We start from the raw sequence: 13,656 nt of genomic DNA on the forward strand, positions 1-13,656 counted from the left end.
ACACTCTACCTTCAGATGGCGGGGGAAACCGGTACACGGCTTTGTCAAAGGCAGGTCATGCCTATTGAGCCTGATTGAATTTTTTGACGATCTAACTAAACGCATTGATGAAGGTAGAGCAGTGGATGTAGTGTATATAGATTTCAGCAAGGTATTTGATAAGGTACCCCATGCAAGGGGCAAGGGTTATTGAGTAAGTAAGGAGACGTGGGATCCTAGGTACATGGAGTTTAGAAAAGTAGAGGGTTATGAGTAACCGTAGGTAATTTCTAAAGTAGATGTTCGGCACAGGATTGTGGGCTGAAGGGCCTGTATTGTGCTGTTGTTTTACTATGTTTTTATGTTTCTGTGTTAAATTGCGAGTGAGAATCAGTTTGTCATGTAGTTGTTTGCTATTTCCAGGATTTGGTTGGAAGGGTTCATAACACTAGTGTACAAGTTCTGAATTAGAATGAGCTAAAAGATCATGAAATATTTATGCATCCTATAAAGGATGATCATTCTTGAAGTCAAAGCTCCAACTCAAGAATACTGTTCTTCATAGAATTACCAATCCAGAAGGTGGTGTGCAAACTGCCTTGTTCTTTGATTCAGGAAGATGGATAGAAGATGACAGAAGTCATGCAGTCATGTTGCAGGGTGCGGGGAGGCAAGGAAGAAGCAGTAAACAAGGACATTTGACTCTGAATCTGGAGTATGTATGTTCATGGTTCATGAATGTATATGTGTGAGTACTGAGAGCAACTTGCAAGCAAGCAGCAAAGCCTCGTATTCAGTCGTCTTCCAGCTGTTTGCCATTGGACCAAGTTCTTGCTCCGTCAAATCTGTGTGGTACCTGGTGTGAAATGACCATCTAGTGTTCAGAGAATGCACAGGCACATACCTCCACTCTTCATCCTGAGATTTGGAATCTGAAATGTCAAGGCTCTAATGTATGGCCTCAAGGGTGACAGACCTGCTGTCGTAGTCCAGGAAACGGATTGTTCATATTTGACATTACCATGTTGAGTGAGACAAGATGGGCAGAAGGTGACCAGCTAGGTTTGCTGAAAGAGACGTTATTTCCTCTGTTAAACTAGATTGTTGGTAGTTGCTTAAATTTGACCGACCTATTGCTACTGTTATTATGTTGTTTGTTATTTTAAGATGTTGGGCAAAGATGAGAAAGGATGGGCTGAATAAATTTGTTCTGAATGACTAGTTTCTGTTATTTCCAGTGATGTGCTTTTGTATTAATGGTCAAACTTGACAAATAGTCATTTCTCATTTTGTCAATTATTTTGTTACTTTCTTGTGCTGTATGGATTGAACGAAGCTTTCAAGGAAGCCCAAAATAGTTAAAACGGTAATATTTTTTGCAATGGAAGCAAACAAAAGTTCTCATCCCACAGTTTTAGCTTGGAGAATGACTGACTAATTCAAAACAAGTATGCATACATTAAAGAACTGTGCAGAGTCAGGAGTAGGTTAGTTCACAATGATTTAATTCTATCCAGCTATTCTGTAGGTATGCTGATCTGTAGCGTGATTTTATTTTCAGAGGAGGGAACAAACTCAAGCTAAAATACTGCACAGCTGACCTAGTCAACAAATTGTAGGACATGTGATACAATTAGGATGTTATCCTGAGGACCGAGTTGCAAATCTATAGCTCTCACAACAAATGACTTGACATATTACAACCAATTACATGGCATCGGCATGGGGTTCAGAGCAGCATGGTAATCGATCATAGAGTTGTGAATAGCTTGGCACTTCTTTTGCTTTCCAATTGTGTAGAGGGCAAGGCATTCAGCCAGAAGAAGGATATTGATGACAGTGAAGCCTATGTAACGTCCAACAGGGTGGACCTGATGACTGATGATGTGGCCAAAATTTTATTTGCCTCTGCAGCTGAAGTCATAAAGAAATTAAGTTGGTTCTTGCTTGGCTTGTCAGATTCTAAATGGGGACCTGTTAAAATAACTACCAAGAGATGGAAACTTTATATATATAAAAAGCAAAACCTTTGAAACAAGTTTGAGTAACTTGGAGAAGCTAAGGTATTTGGAGAGGTAATGATAATCAATGTACATGAAGCTTGGGGCCGGTTGGAACATGAAATGTGGTTATAGAATGCATACATTTTGGAAACTCATGAATGCAGAAAAATATTGCCAAATCATTTTTTTTTGTGAATTGGAAGTCAAAAGATTCCATAGGCTAAGTAGTTATGTCTAAGATGTCTACAATAATTCAGCAGACACCTGAATCCAATTTGAAGAAACAGAGGGAGAGCATCATAATGTGAAAACTGTTGGATAATATTAGTAACTCAGTTGTATGGAAGAAGGAAAAACAGGTGAAAACTACTGAACAAATAAGAAACTATAATGAACAATTTCTTTGGGACATGGTGCACTTGGCTGTCTTGCAGATGTGGACGGTATCTGCCAGATAGCCCACTGGAAGATTAAAATCTGTTTCAGCATGAGAATGGGGAACAACAGTCATTGCAGAGATCAGCACTGAGAACTGTCAAATGGCTTTGGGGTCTTAGTACTGGGGCTAGAAGGTTAGGTGTCTTTTGAGGGATTGAAACATGAGTGCCCCAGAGCACAGTTTTTTCAGTTCACAAATGAAATCCAACTGAGTCCAGAAAAATCATGATGGAGAATGTTGACATTTTGGGTTATAGTGACTATAGAATATTCCAAAGTGTAGTTTAAAAGAAAATCAGTTGAGAGTTATTATGGTGAACATGTGGAAATTTTGCTTGATATAAAATTATAAGACATTGTCAGAGGCCAGCATAAGACATTTAACCTTGTGTTAACCCTTGAAGATTGTAACTAAATCAGCATATGGCCAAAACTCTGATTTAACTTGCATATCCTCCAGTTTCAAAGATTGTACAGGAATAATTCATGAGCCCAACTAAAATGAAGTGAGGGAAAATTTTCCATTGTCACCCAGTTTTGTTTCAATAGTGTCTTGATAATATGGTAGAAAAACATCTTTATAGATTGTCTTGGGGGTGTCTGTTGCAGACATTTTGTAAGAATTGTATCTTTGGCAAATAATACGTTGCTTGCTCATTCACCTGGAGATCTGTTGCATCTGACAGAGTTAATTAGTGGATGTGGGATGTAATGGTGGACACCCCAAGGGAAATGTCATTGCTCTGCCTACTTAAAGGAATTAAAGTATTGTTTGAAAGAACCTGAGAGGGTACCTTCATTTGACAGTTGTAACAGGCTGAATTGTGCATGATGGCATGATTCCAGTTGGTGATTTTTTTCTGATACTTGGGATTCTGGTGAATGCCAGTTTTAGCTTGATGCAGTTCTCTGGGATTGTACTCAGAAGAGCAAAATGTTTTTTTTCTTGTTTCACTTCAGTTACAGTAATGTTCCTGCACAGACTGTGTCATTGCTTTGAGGCATTCCGAGTTAAAAGCTTTCTTTGATCCATGCATTAGACTTGGTCAGAGCTAATGTTAAACAAGTTGGAATCCTGAGATTAGCAGAAAGCACCTTTGGGACTCTCTTGCAAAATTCCTGGAGGATAGGTCCTTGAAATTAAAAACATGGCCCTTCAATAAATAAACACGTGGAATGACATGAGTAATTTTGTTTCAAGCAATGTTCAAATGAATATGTCAACAAAGTCCGAAGTCATTATATAGGTGAATAAAATTTGAGGGGAGAGCCTTTTTAGCTTTGTTTGAGGCCACTCATTGTAGTCCCCGGCTCTTACAGATGAATCTTGCAGTCATCCTTAATTTTGCCATCTTGAGCTATTTTATAAATGATCATCAATTTACGCTCAGCTTAGATAGGAACTAAGGTGAATTTTCACTTGCTGCTTTTCTGTCAAGCTGACAAAACTGTCTGTATTTTCCTCTATACTAAAATTTTGGTCCTTACTGTTGACACCACAGTATTTTCATTACCATATGCAAATTTCTTAATCATGCTCTCTACTTTTAGCTCTGAACCATCAAAATATACGACACAATGTGGACAAACTGCTGCGGAGCACATTGATTGCTGTCACTGTACCATAGTACTGTGCTAAATTCTTAGGCACCCTTGATTTTTTTTTAATATAAATCTTGTTTTAGATGTTTATTTTTTGTTTTCTCTATTAATGTGTCAGAAAAGAACACATTTTAGATTTCCAAATGTTCATTTTCCAAAAAAGTTAGAGAAATTTTTGTATTTTGTTAACGAAAGCAATATATTAAGTAACAGACCACTTTTAAAATAAAACACCGATTACTTTGTGGCCCAGTACATGATTAAACAAAGACAACAAACAGATTCTAATGATCAATGACAATGAGTTCAATGAGCTAAACTGATTAACTGAAACTGGTGTAGAAGGAATCAAACTGGGTGAAGGACAACCAAGCTAAAAGGTGAGGTGTCACAGATGTGACAGTTTAACCTTCAAATCGTCGATTCTTACACCATGGCAAGAGTTAGCCTAGCAACTGGACCAAGGTAGTCATCCTGCAACAGCAAGGTCTCTCCCAAGCAGAAATTTTGCGGTAGACAGGAGTTTCAAGATGTGCTGACCAAGCTCTTCTGAAGAAGCACAAAAAAGAGGCAAGGTTGAGGACCAGTAACACAATGGATGGCCATGGAAACTGAGTGCAGCAAATGAGTGATACATCAAATGGATGTCCCTTCTAAACCTGCTATCAGCTCTGAATTCACAGAAACCACTGCAACACAGTAGAGCCCTCTATAGTCTGGAGAAACCTTGTCAGAAGTGGCCTTCATAGAAGAGTCACTGCCAAAAAACCATGAGACTTACCTGCGCACAACACAAGGACTGGGATGTTGAACAATGGCAGCAGGTGCTTTGGACTGATGAGTCAAAACTTGAAATTTTGGCTCAAACAGGAGGCAGTTTGTAGAAGAGCTGGAGAGGACTAGATGGATGAGTGCCTGTAGCCAACAGTGAAGGATGGTGGAGGTTTTTCCTGCAGGTTTGGGGCAGCTTTTCTGCAAATCAGGTTGGTGATCTGGTCACAATTAATGGAATCCTTAATGCTGAGAATTACAAGCAGATTCTCATCCATCACACTATACTATCAGGGAGGGACCTGATCAGTCTGAACTTCATTCTGCAGCAGGACAATGACCCCAAACACACGGCCAAGGTCATAAAGAACTATCTTCAGTGAAAAGGAGAACAAGGAGTTCTGCAACAGATGGTATGGCCTCCACAGAGTCCTGATCTCAGCATCATCGAGGCTGCCTGGGATTATGTGGAGAGACAGAAGCAACTGAGAGAGCCAAAGTCTGCAGAAGAACTGTGGCAAGTTCTCCAAGATGCTTGGAACAACCTACTAGCTGATTTTCTTATAAGTATACCTTCATGCAATTTTAAGAGGTTTGATATAGTTTTAAGGGTGGGGGGGGGGGTGTCACATAAATATTGATTTGATTTAGGTTTTTTACTGTTTGCTGCTCTTTATAGTAAATTATTTGAAATTTAGAAACTTTTCATTATTTTTTTGAAAGCATCTTCGTTTCACAGATTTATTTTTACATGTGCTCAAGTCTTTTGCACAGTACTGCAGTTTGCCATATATCCTGCCCCCGGGTTACAAATGCCCAACTTTGGACACTCTGACATATGCACGAACTTGCAAAATATTATTGTTCAAAATCAGATTTAGCTGCACGCACTTGTTTTGATAAGTGGCAGAGCTAGTTTTCCCTCCCCCCCCCGCCATTTTAGTAACAGTTATTTTTCTTTACCATTCTTGTGTGCTTTTGATGTCATTTGTTAAAATGCTGTGAAAGTATGCTTATCTTAACATACAATTTTTGTGTATTTTCTAACTTGGAAACAAAATAGATTTGTGGATGTCTGCAAAAAGAGAATTCATTTGTTATTTGGGAATGGCATGTTTACATTTAGGACCCTGTCAAAAGCCTTGCTAAATTCCTGAAGACTGAAGACTCCATACTTTAAGTACCCATTCAGCCCAACTCTTGTGAAGGGAAAAGCATCTCACTTGTGTATCGATGATCCAGTATCTGACCTAGATACCATTGACCTGTCAGTGACTCAATAGTGGAATCTAGAGGGGTAGTCCTCTTGGTGATGATCTCACTTAGATTCTTTATACCCTGTTTCCCAGAACTCTTCAAAATTAAGAAGTTTAGTAGTGCGGTTTCCTCATAAGATACATGATTCTAACAATATTAAACAGAATAATTAAGGTGCTTGCAATCCTTGGCTCTTTACTACCAACATCAAGGCTGACTTGGTTTGAGAAGAAGGGGTTTGTTCTCAGTTTTGAGAGTGATCCGCACCTTAAATGAGTACAGCGCGAACTAGTAATGTAAGTTTTTCAGTTTTGACTTGAGGGTTCAAAAGAGCACGTTGGCATTACTTGTTCATCAGAAACTGGGAAGTTCTTTGCTTTTGCTGTACTGGTGGTTCAGAGTTCTGTGCATCCACTCAACAGAGTGAGGGATTAAAGTTTACAAAACAATACCACTCAAGGTCTGAAGAAATCAATTCAAAAGGAACTATCAGTTTCCATTTGAGGTTGTCCACTGGCGTCTAGCTGCTGTAATATTGTCAGGGAGCTGAGCAGCCTATCACATTGAAGAATGTACTTCACATTTCTTTTGTTTTGAAATATTTATGTAAAATAGTTTACAGCAGATACACAGAATTTTTAAGTTGATGTTTTCAAATCTGTGATTACGACATAGCAGAAACGCCAAAATTAATTTTGCAACAAAGCAAGATTTTTTTCAGGTTATTTTGTGATCAAAGCAGAGCAATGTCTTCAACTTATGCTAGTTCAAATGACTTCCTTCAGTTTTATTGGTGGAAGCCAGTTTGTGAAGGGGGCTGAATCATTGAAATGAATTTCATGATTTTTCCATTGAACTCTACTCAGTGTGGAGAAATCGCTATCTGTTTCCCAAGGTTGCGGCAGCAACTGTTGATGGTCTTTCTGTCATTACTAACAAAAATCCAGGCCACTGTTTTATCCTAAAATAGTGCAGCATGTCTTACTACTATTCTGTAATGTCAGCCTTTAAGCATGACGCATCTGATCACAATTGAATATTCTCATGTAAGCCCATTCTAATTAATTTTGTACTTTGAGATCTTCCTGTTGATTTATATTCATTTTTAATGGTATGGAAAAGAAAATAGTTATCACTTAGAAAAATGTTTGAACAAGCCAAACTTACTCTCAACTGTTCATATCAAAATGAACACCATTTATGGATGAAGTATAATACTTCAGAAGTAAATGAAGGCAGGTTACATTTGGGATGTTTCCCTTTTAATAGGTTAAAGAATTCCAGTGCATAAGCCAACAACAATTTTATTTTTAAATATATAGTAAGGTTAGGAGCTTGATGATTTTTCAAGCTGTGCTGGAAATCTTGCATGCATTTGCCATGGTTACAAATATTAGAAAATTATGATTCGGAACAAAGGACTGAAAATAGCAAACTCTCTAATAGGTTTATTTAGCTGGCAAAACAAACTTGTTACTTGACAGTTTGTTCTGTGGCTGCTTTATTGATTTGATTAAACTCCAGACATTATGCCTTTTCTGTACAAGTTTCAAAAGTAAAGGGAACAAAGTCCTTTTTCATTTTGTAAGCAATTTCAATGTAAAGATTTAATGTATTTTAGCAATTTATATGTTTATTCCTGAAACAGGATTGAAGGTTAACCATAATTTTAAAATCCTATTATATTTCCTGTATCCACATGTGAAACAAAACACAAAATCAGGCAGTAATAAGCAACTAGAGCAGTTGCCATTTGAGTGAAGCCTGTTGGAATCAGAAACGTAGTGCTGATACTGAATGGTCTCAGAGGTGTAAGCTCAAGAATGATGTCCGGTTCTGTACTTTGTGAAATTCTTATTAAGAATGGGTAGTTTATTTGAAACAGCATACCTGTAAAGATTTACATTGGTTTGTTGTTCAGGCCGGATTTTTGTTGAAGTGGCCCAGGGTGTGTCTGTTACTGTACATTGTTGGATTAGTATCTTGCAACTCTACACTGACTGATAAATCCTACCCTGGCATAGGTTTCATAGAGAAACTGTGTACTATTTAGAAAACTGCAGGGAGCAGGTGAAAAATTAGAGGTATAATTTGCATACCGTCGCTACATGTTTCAGGAAATTTTGTTGACAGACAAATTAAATTTGTCTCATTCATATGGGTCATAATTTCTGCACATTTAAAAAAATAATAATTTTTTATGAGCCAAATCTATCTATGTATACATAAAGCATTTGTGTGCTTTGTTCATTAGATCCAATGTGTTGGACTTGGCTGTCACATATTAGCTCATGCAAATTACTGTGATAGCTTTGAACTTGATTGGTTGAAATTCCTCGTTCATAAAACAGTGATAAATCACAACTAAATAGGCATAGCAGATACCAATCAACACCTAGGAAGTGCTAATGAAAACTATCAATAAGCAATTTCAAAAAAGCCCACAAAAGAATTGACAGTGAGGTACAATAGTAAGAAGTAGATGAAATTGTTCCAGATGCTTTTTGATAGTTTTAAGATGAGGATTTATTGCTGTAAATAAATGCTGTAATAACATAATTTACAGTATGAACATGAAGATAATGAAGCTTAATTAAACAATTGTCCAGAATTTGCTGGAGAGTTACATTTATGTTGTGTATTGGATTTTATTTCTTCATTTTCAGCTCTGGCTGATTTTGTGATGCAAATTGCAGGGCATAAATTTATAACGGTGTGGCAAGGTCACCGGAGCATTTGGGATTTTGGTGAATGACTGGCAATACTCTGATCTTAACCAATGAAATATAAGAACTTGTCTGGCTACTGAAACCGTGAAGTGACAGATTGAATATCTAATTTAAATGTTTATTAAAATAGGACTAAATTGCATACCTTTAGGATATGACATATAGACATTTGAACTAAGGCCGCTTCCTGCTCGGAGTTCTGATTGATTTTTAATTTGTACATGTTCAGGATCTAAAGGCAGCTGTTGCATACACATAGAGAATGTATATTTTATGTCAGTTCACAGCAAATGAAATATGACGATCCTGTTTGCAAGCTAGTTATTAGCCAATGAGAATTTTGCAGTGAAGCAATTTTCTATCTGCTTTCTGTTAATTTAAAAAATTCTTCTTCAGTACTTACTTTAGTATGATCAACGCAAGAGATTCTGCAGATGCTAGAAAATTTTGTAAACTTTTCCATTTTATAATTTTGTAAGTTGAACACATCTTTAATGTAAAGTTGATGTTGCATGAAAAGAATAATTAGTTTTAATTACTAACCTGTTTGAAGTGAAAGTCTGTTCGAAACATAAGCTATCACAAAAGAAGGTCCCTTACACTATGAGATAGCAGCCAACATGTCCAGCAGTAAGATTTTGTTTTACAATGCATCGGCTGTAATTTCTACATGCTCTTTGCTAGATTGTTCTCTTTTTTCAAGCTAATGACATGCAGAGCAAATTTTACAACTCTTTTTTGACTTGCAATGAGAGGCACAAAATGTTTTTTTTAAATCCATTATTACAGGCAAGCACCATGAACTTGCTATTACTTCTGTCATCAACTTTTGGCTCAGTAACATTTCATATATTTAAAATGTGTCCAGGAATGTTTTCTTTCAAACCCAGGAGCACTTCATTCTTTCCAGAGCCATTGCTAAATAAGGATTCTTTTTATAATTCCCAATATGAATCTATCTAAATGACCCAGACTGGCCTTTAATAAACGATTTATCTGTCCATCTATCCATCAAAACACCTCACTGACTATGCTATCTCTTGTATTGCTTTCAGACTTCTAGATTTGTCATGGATTATCTGCATCATTCCCTCAGCTGATCCTAGTCACACCATTTTAATATGTTGTGTATTAAGTGCTAATTATTTCAATAGTGGAATGCAATAAAATGCCATGATCATTTCCTTTTAAAATGTCACTATTGATTCATTCATCCTTACCAAAAAAAATGTAAAACATTCACTTTTCTCAAAAAAATCTTAGCTTATTGTGCATGTACTGATTGTCAGAGGGTACTGTTATGAAACATGGTTTTTGGAAATATTCTCACCATAACAAAACCTGAAGGAAGGTCATTTTTGTTCAGAGAATTTGGGAAACAGGAAACGTGAAATGAAATTTTGTTATGAAGTTGCTTGTGTGTAATACTATTAGGTTTGTAATGCTGCCGTGTGGATTCAGAAACCAATCTGAGGGTAGCTTTCTTAACAAAATGTGGTGAATATTACTTTTTATGCTGCACTTACCTTAGTATATTCTGCGTAGTGATCAGTTTCCCAGTTTATTGACAACTTTCACATTGTATGCTCATGTTGCATTGTTAATGTATTTAGCACAACAGAAACATTTTCTAAAAAGCTGCCCTAATTGGTACATTTTAATAAAAGTAGACCGTGAGATTGTTAGGATCTTCATAAGAGGCTTTAATACTGAATGTAAAATTGTTTGTATATCATGTAGTCACCAAGGAAAAATCCTCAATTTAAAAGCTTCCGGTATTTAAAACTGTGAATTAAATAGTAATGAATTTAAACCGTCTGGTAATGAACTTAATATGAATTTAGCATCTTTATGTATAGGTTGCACAGTTATTAAATCAAAAACATTGTAATATAAATTTAAGGACTAAACAAAATTTTGTTTTTTTTGTGGAACAGCCATAGATTCTGTTGTGGTTATTGTTTATTGACAGTGTTGTTGAAAATTAAATCCATTGAAAGTTCCACACATATGGTGTTCTTGGCATTTGATACAATCGCCTGTCAAATCAGACAAATGACAGCTCAGAAAGGTCATGAAGGTCAGATCTCCAGGAGGTCAAAAGCAGATAACAATGTGAAACTTGGAAAAACACTTAATCATGTTGGTTTTAAAGCACAGTGGGATTTTCTTTAATTTTTGTAACATATAGATTTTATACATCAATGGAGCATACTGGATTAAATTTCAAGGAGCATCTAATATTTAATCCTTTTGCTTTGTAATTTTCGCAGTCATATGCTATCCTTTTGCTACAATTCAACCTGCTAATCTTAGAAATGCTATTTGTTTTATTGTTTTACAATGGGGATCATCAGAAAATATCATCATGACCCTGTAAATGAGGTGTCATCATTTAATCAACAAAATTAATTTCACTGAATCATTTTTAAATAGTTTAGAATTTCGAGATTATGAAAATACGAGCCATTGTATTCCTTTGTTCTGTAAATGCTTCAATTTTTGATCTACATTGTGTGATTTACAAAATGTGCAACGTGTTAAATGGAAGAACAGCACTCTACTGTAATAAAACATGAACATTCTGAAATGGAATTGCAATGACTATATTTGTACCTATGTAATCTATGTAAGGGAACTGTCAAAATTAAGAATGCCCATTGGAAACATAGTAGTTATCTTTGATAATATGTAAGGTCTGTCCAGTTTGTGTTTATAAATAGATTTAATATTAGTTACTGTGGAAAAATATAGTGCAGTTTTCTTCAGTTTACTTCAACATGCATTTCATTAGTCATAACTGGGATATACAATGATTAGATTAGTTTGTAATGTGAGATATTGCACTGATATTTATTATGATTTTATCTCAAACATTAAATTGTATTGTTTTTCTATATTTATCTCAATGCATATCATAAACCTTTCTACAGCACATTTATGTGAGTTATAGTATTTTCTGCTTCATCAGCAGGAGCCTCAGGAGGAGACCAGGAGTATGATACCAAGGACGGACAACTGTTGGAAGACAGACACAGCATGACCAGTCAGGAAGAGAGAAACGAAGATGATGAAGACATGGAAGATGAATCAATTTACACCTGTGATAATTGTCAGCAGGACTTTGATTCACTGGCTGACTTGACTGAACATAGGGCACATCGCTGTCCTGGAGGTAATGTTAAATTAACTCAGCATTCTGGCTTGGGTGGACTGGTTAATTGGGTACAACTGATTAGATATTATTTTGTACAAATTTAGCTAAACATGTTTTAATTTATGGGTTTATCCTAAAATTCTAATTATAACATATTGAAATTTACTTTAATAATGGGGATTGTTGTATCTAAATGAAATTCTTAAGAGCATGGTCTGTGAATATAGTTTACCAGATATGAGTAGTGAATATTTTATGAAGCTCTATAGTATAATGTACTATAAGAAGTTATCTAGTTAAACATGCAAATAAAAATTAAATTGTTTCACCACTTAGTAGTATAATTTCATGAACTCAAAATGTGGTCATTTGCTCTCGTGCGTGTAAAATTTATCTGTGTGGGTATTTCTTTCAGAAACTAATAAGCTGGTACGTGGTCTGCATGATTAATGTACTGTACAATATGTTTAAAAGAGAACCCAAAAATTGGATTCAGGGTACTTTTGCTTTCATTTTCTAAACAAAGACTCCCTTGTTTACCAACCTTCTGAAACATGAAATCATTCCCACAGCATATCATCCCTGTCGTGGATATCTATGTCAGATCTTTTGGTGTAATATCTACCTAACAGCATCATTCCTGCTCAAGATCAGACTACAATATTCTTGAGAGTTGTTCCTAATTAAAGGTCATGTTGAATGGAATTTCTTTCATGGCAGACAACTGGCTTAGTCACTTACTGGCTAAATCTCTTTAAATGCTACTGGATCCTTCAGTCTTTTGTCAAAATTGCTTACTACAGTCCAAGGAATTCATGGACTTCAGTAAGACAGGCGTCTTCTGTTCAACGTTTTCATTTTACCTCCCTTTCCCAAGCCCCCCATCCCCCTCCCAAGTCAAATTTCCCAAGGATTTTACTAGCTAAGTCTCAAACTTGTACTTCTCATGTCCTCGTATCAAACTCAACTTGTCTATAAGATCTTTTTCCTATTCCCTGGCTTCTATGTTACTGACATTGATACGTAATCCCTTTCTTTAGGTGCTGTTCACCATTTCTTCAAACCTGCATTCATAAGCCCACTCACCATAAACACACTTAAGACCCCTCTGTATTGACGAACAACTGGTCCATTTTTGCTCAAAACATTCTGGATACATTGTTTCCAACTTACTTTGAAGACAGCCAATTAGATTTTTATTACCTATCTGCAGCGTGGGAATGAGCCTTAAAAGGCTCCAACTGGTATCTTCATACACTAAAACCATGACATCTTGTAGATTAGTGTGTATCCTTTGTCCACTGTGCATTTCAAATACCGGTCCATTAGATGAAACTGCCATTGTCTAGTTCCCACTGATTGATTCAAAGCCAGAGCAGTGATGACTTGTGGCTTCCTAGTCTCAGACCATTATAAACCAGATTCATTTTGGTCTTCTATTTCTTACTATTTGCTATCTCTCCACAATTTTGTTTAAAAATTGTGCTAAGTTACATGGGTGTTGGGTCACCCTCACCAGTGCCTCATTTTATCCTTTGCCTTTGATTAGTTGTCTGATATCTAGTGCTGGAGGAACAAATATAAATCTCAAGTGATTTCCTTTAATATCTGCCAAAAACTCTTGTGTCTTAGCCATCCCGCTCCCTGACCAATATCGTAGTTGGGACCTTGGCATCTTTTTTGATCCTGAAGTGGGCTTCTGACTTCATAGCCAGTCCAT

General features: G+C 36.3%; 1 protein-coding gene across 9 annotated transcripts in view; it reads left to right on the forward strand.

Moving 5' to 3' along the window:
• The window catches only part of znf423 (zinc finger protein 423), a 403,580-nt gene that overhangs the window by 136,882 nt on the left and 253,042 nt on the right, over nucleotides 1-13,656 (forward strand). For 7 of the 9 annotated variants that reach the window (XM_072279610.1, XM_072279606.1, XM_072279608.1 and 4 more), the window contains one exon: nucleotides 11,751-11,954. In XM_072279610.1, coding sequence (XP_072135711.1) covers nucleotides 11,751-11,954 — 204 coding nt within the window. The remainder of the gene's footprint in view (nucleotides 1-11,750; nucleotides 11,955-13,656) is intronic. The other 2 variants (XM_072279607.1, XM_072279613.1) reach the window with 1 other exon arrangement.

Source organism: Mobula birostris, chromosome 15 (assembly GCF_030028105.1).
Source record: "Mobula birostris isolate sMobBir1 chromosome 15, sMobBir1.hap1, whole genome shotgun sequence".
NCBI classification, from domain to species: domain Eukaryota; kingdom Metazoa; phylum Chordata; class Chondrichthyes; order Myliobatiformes; family Myliobatidae; genus Mobula; species Mobula birostris.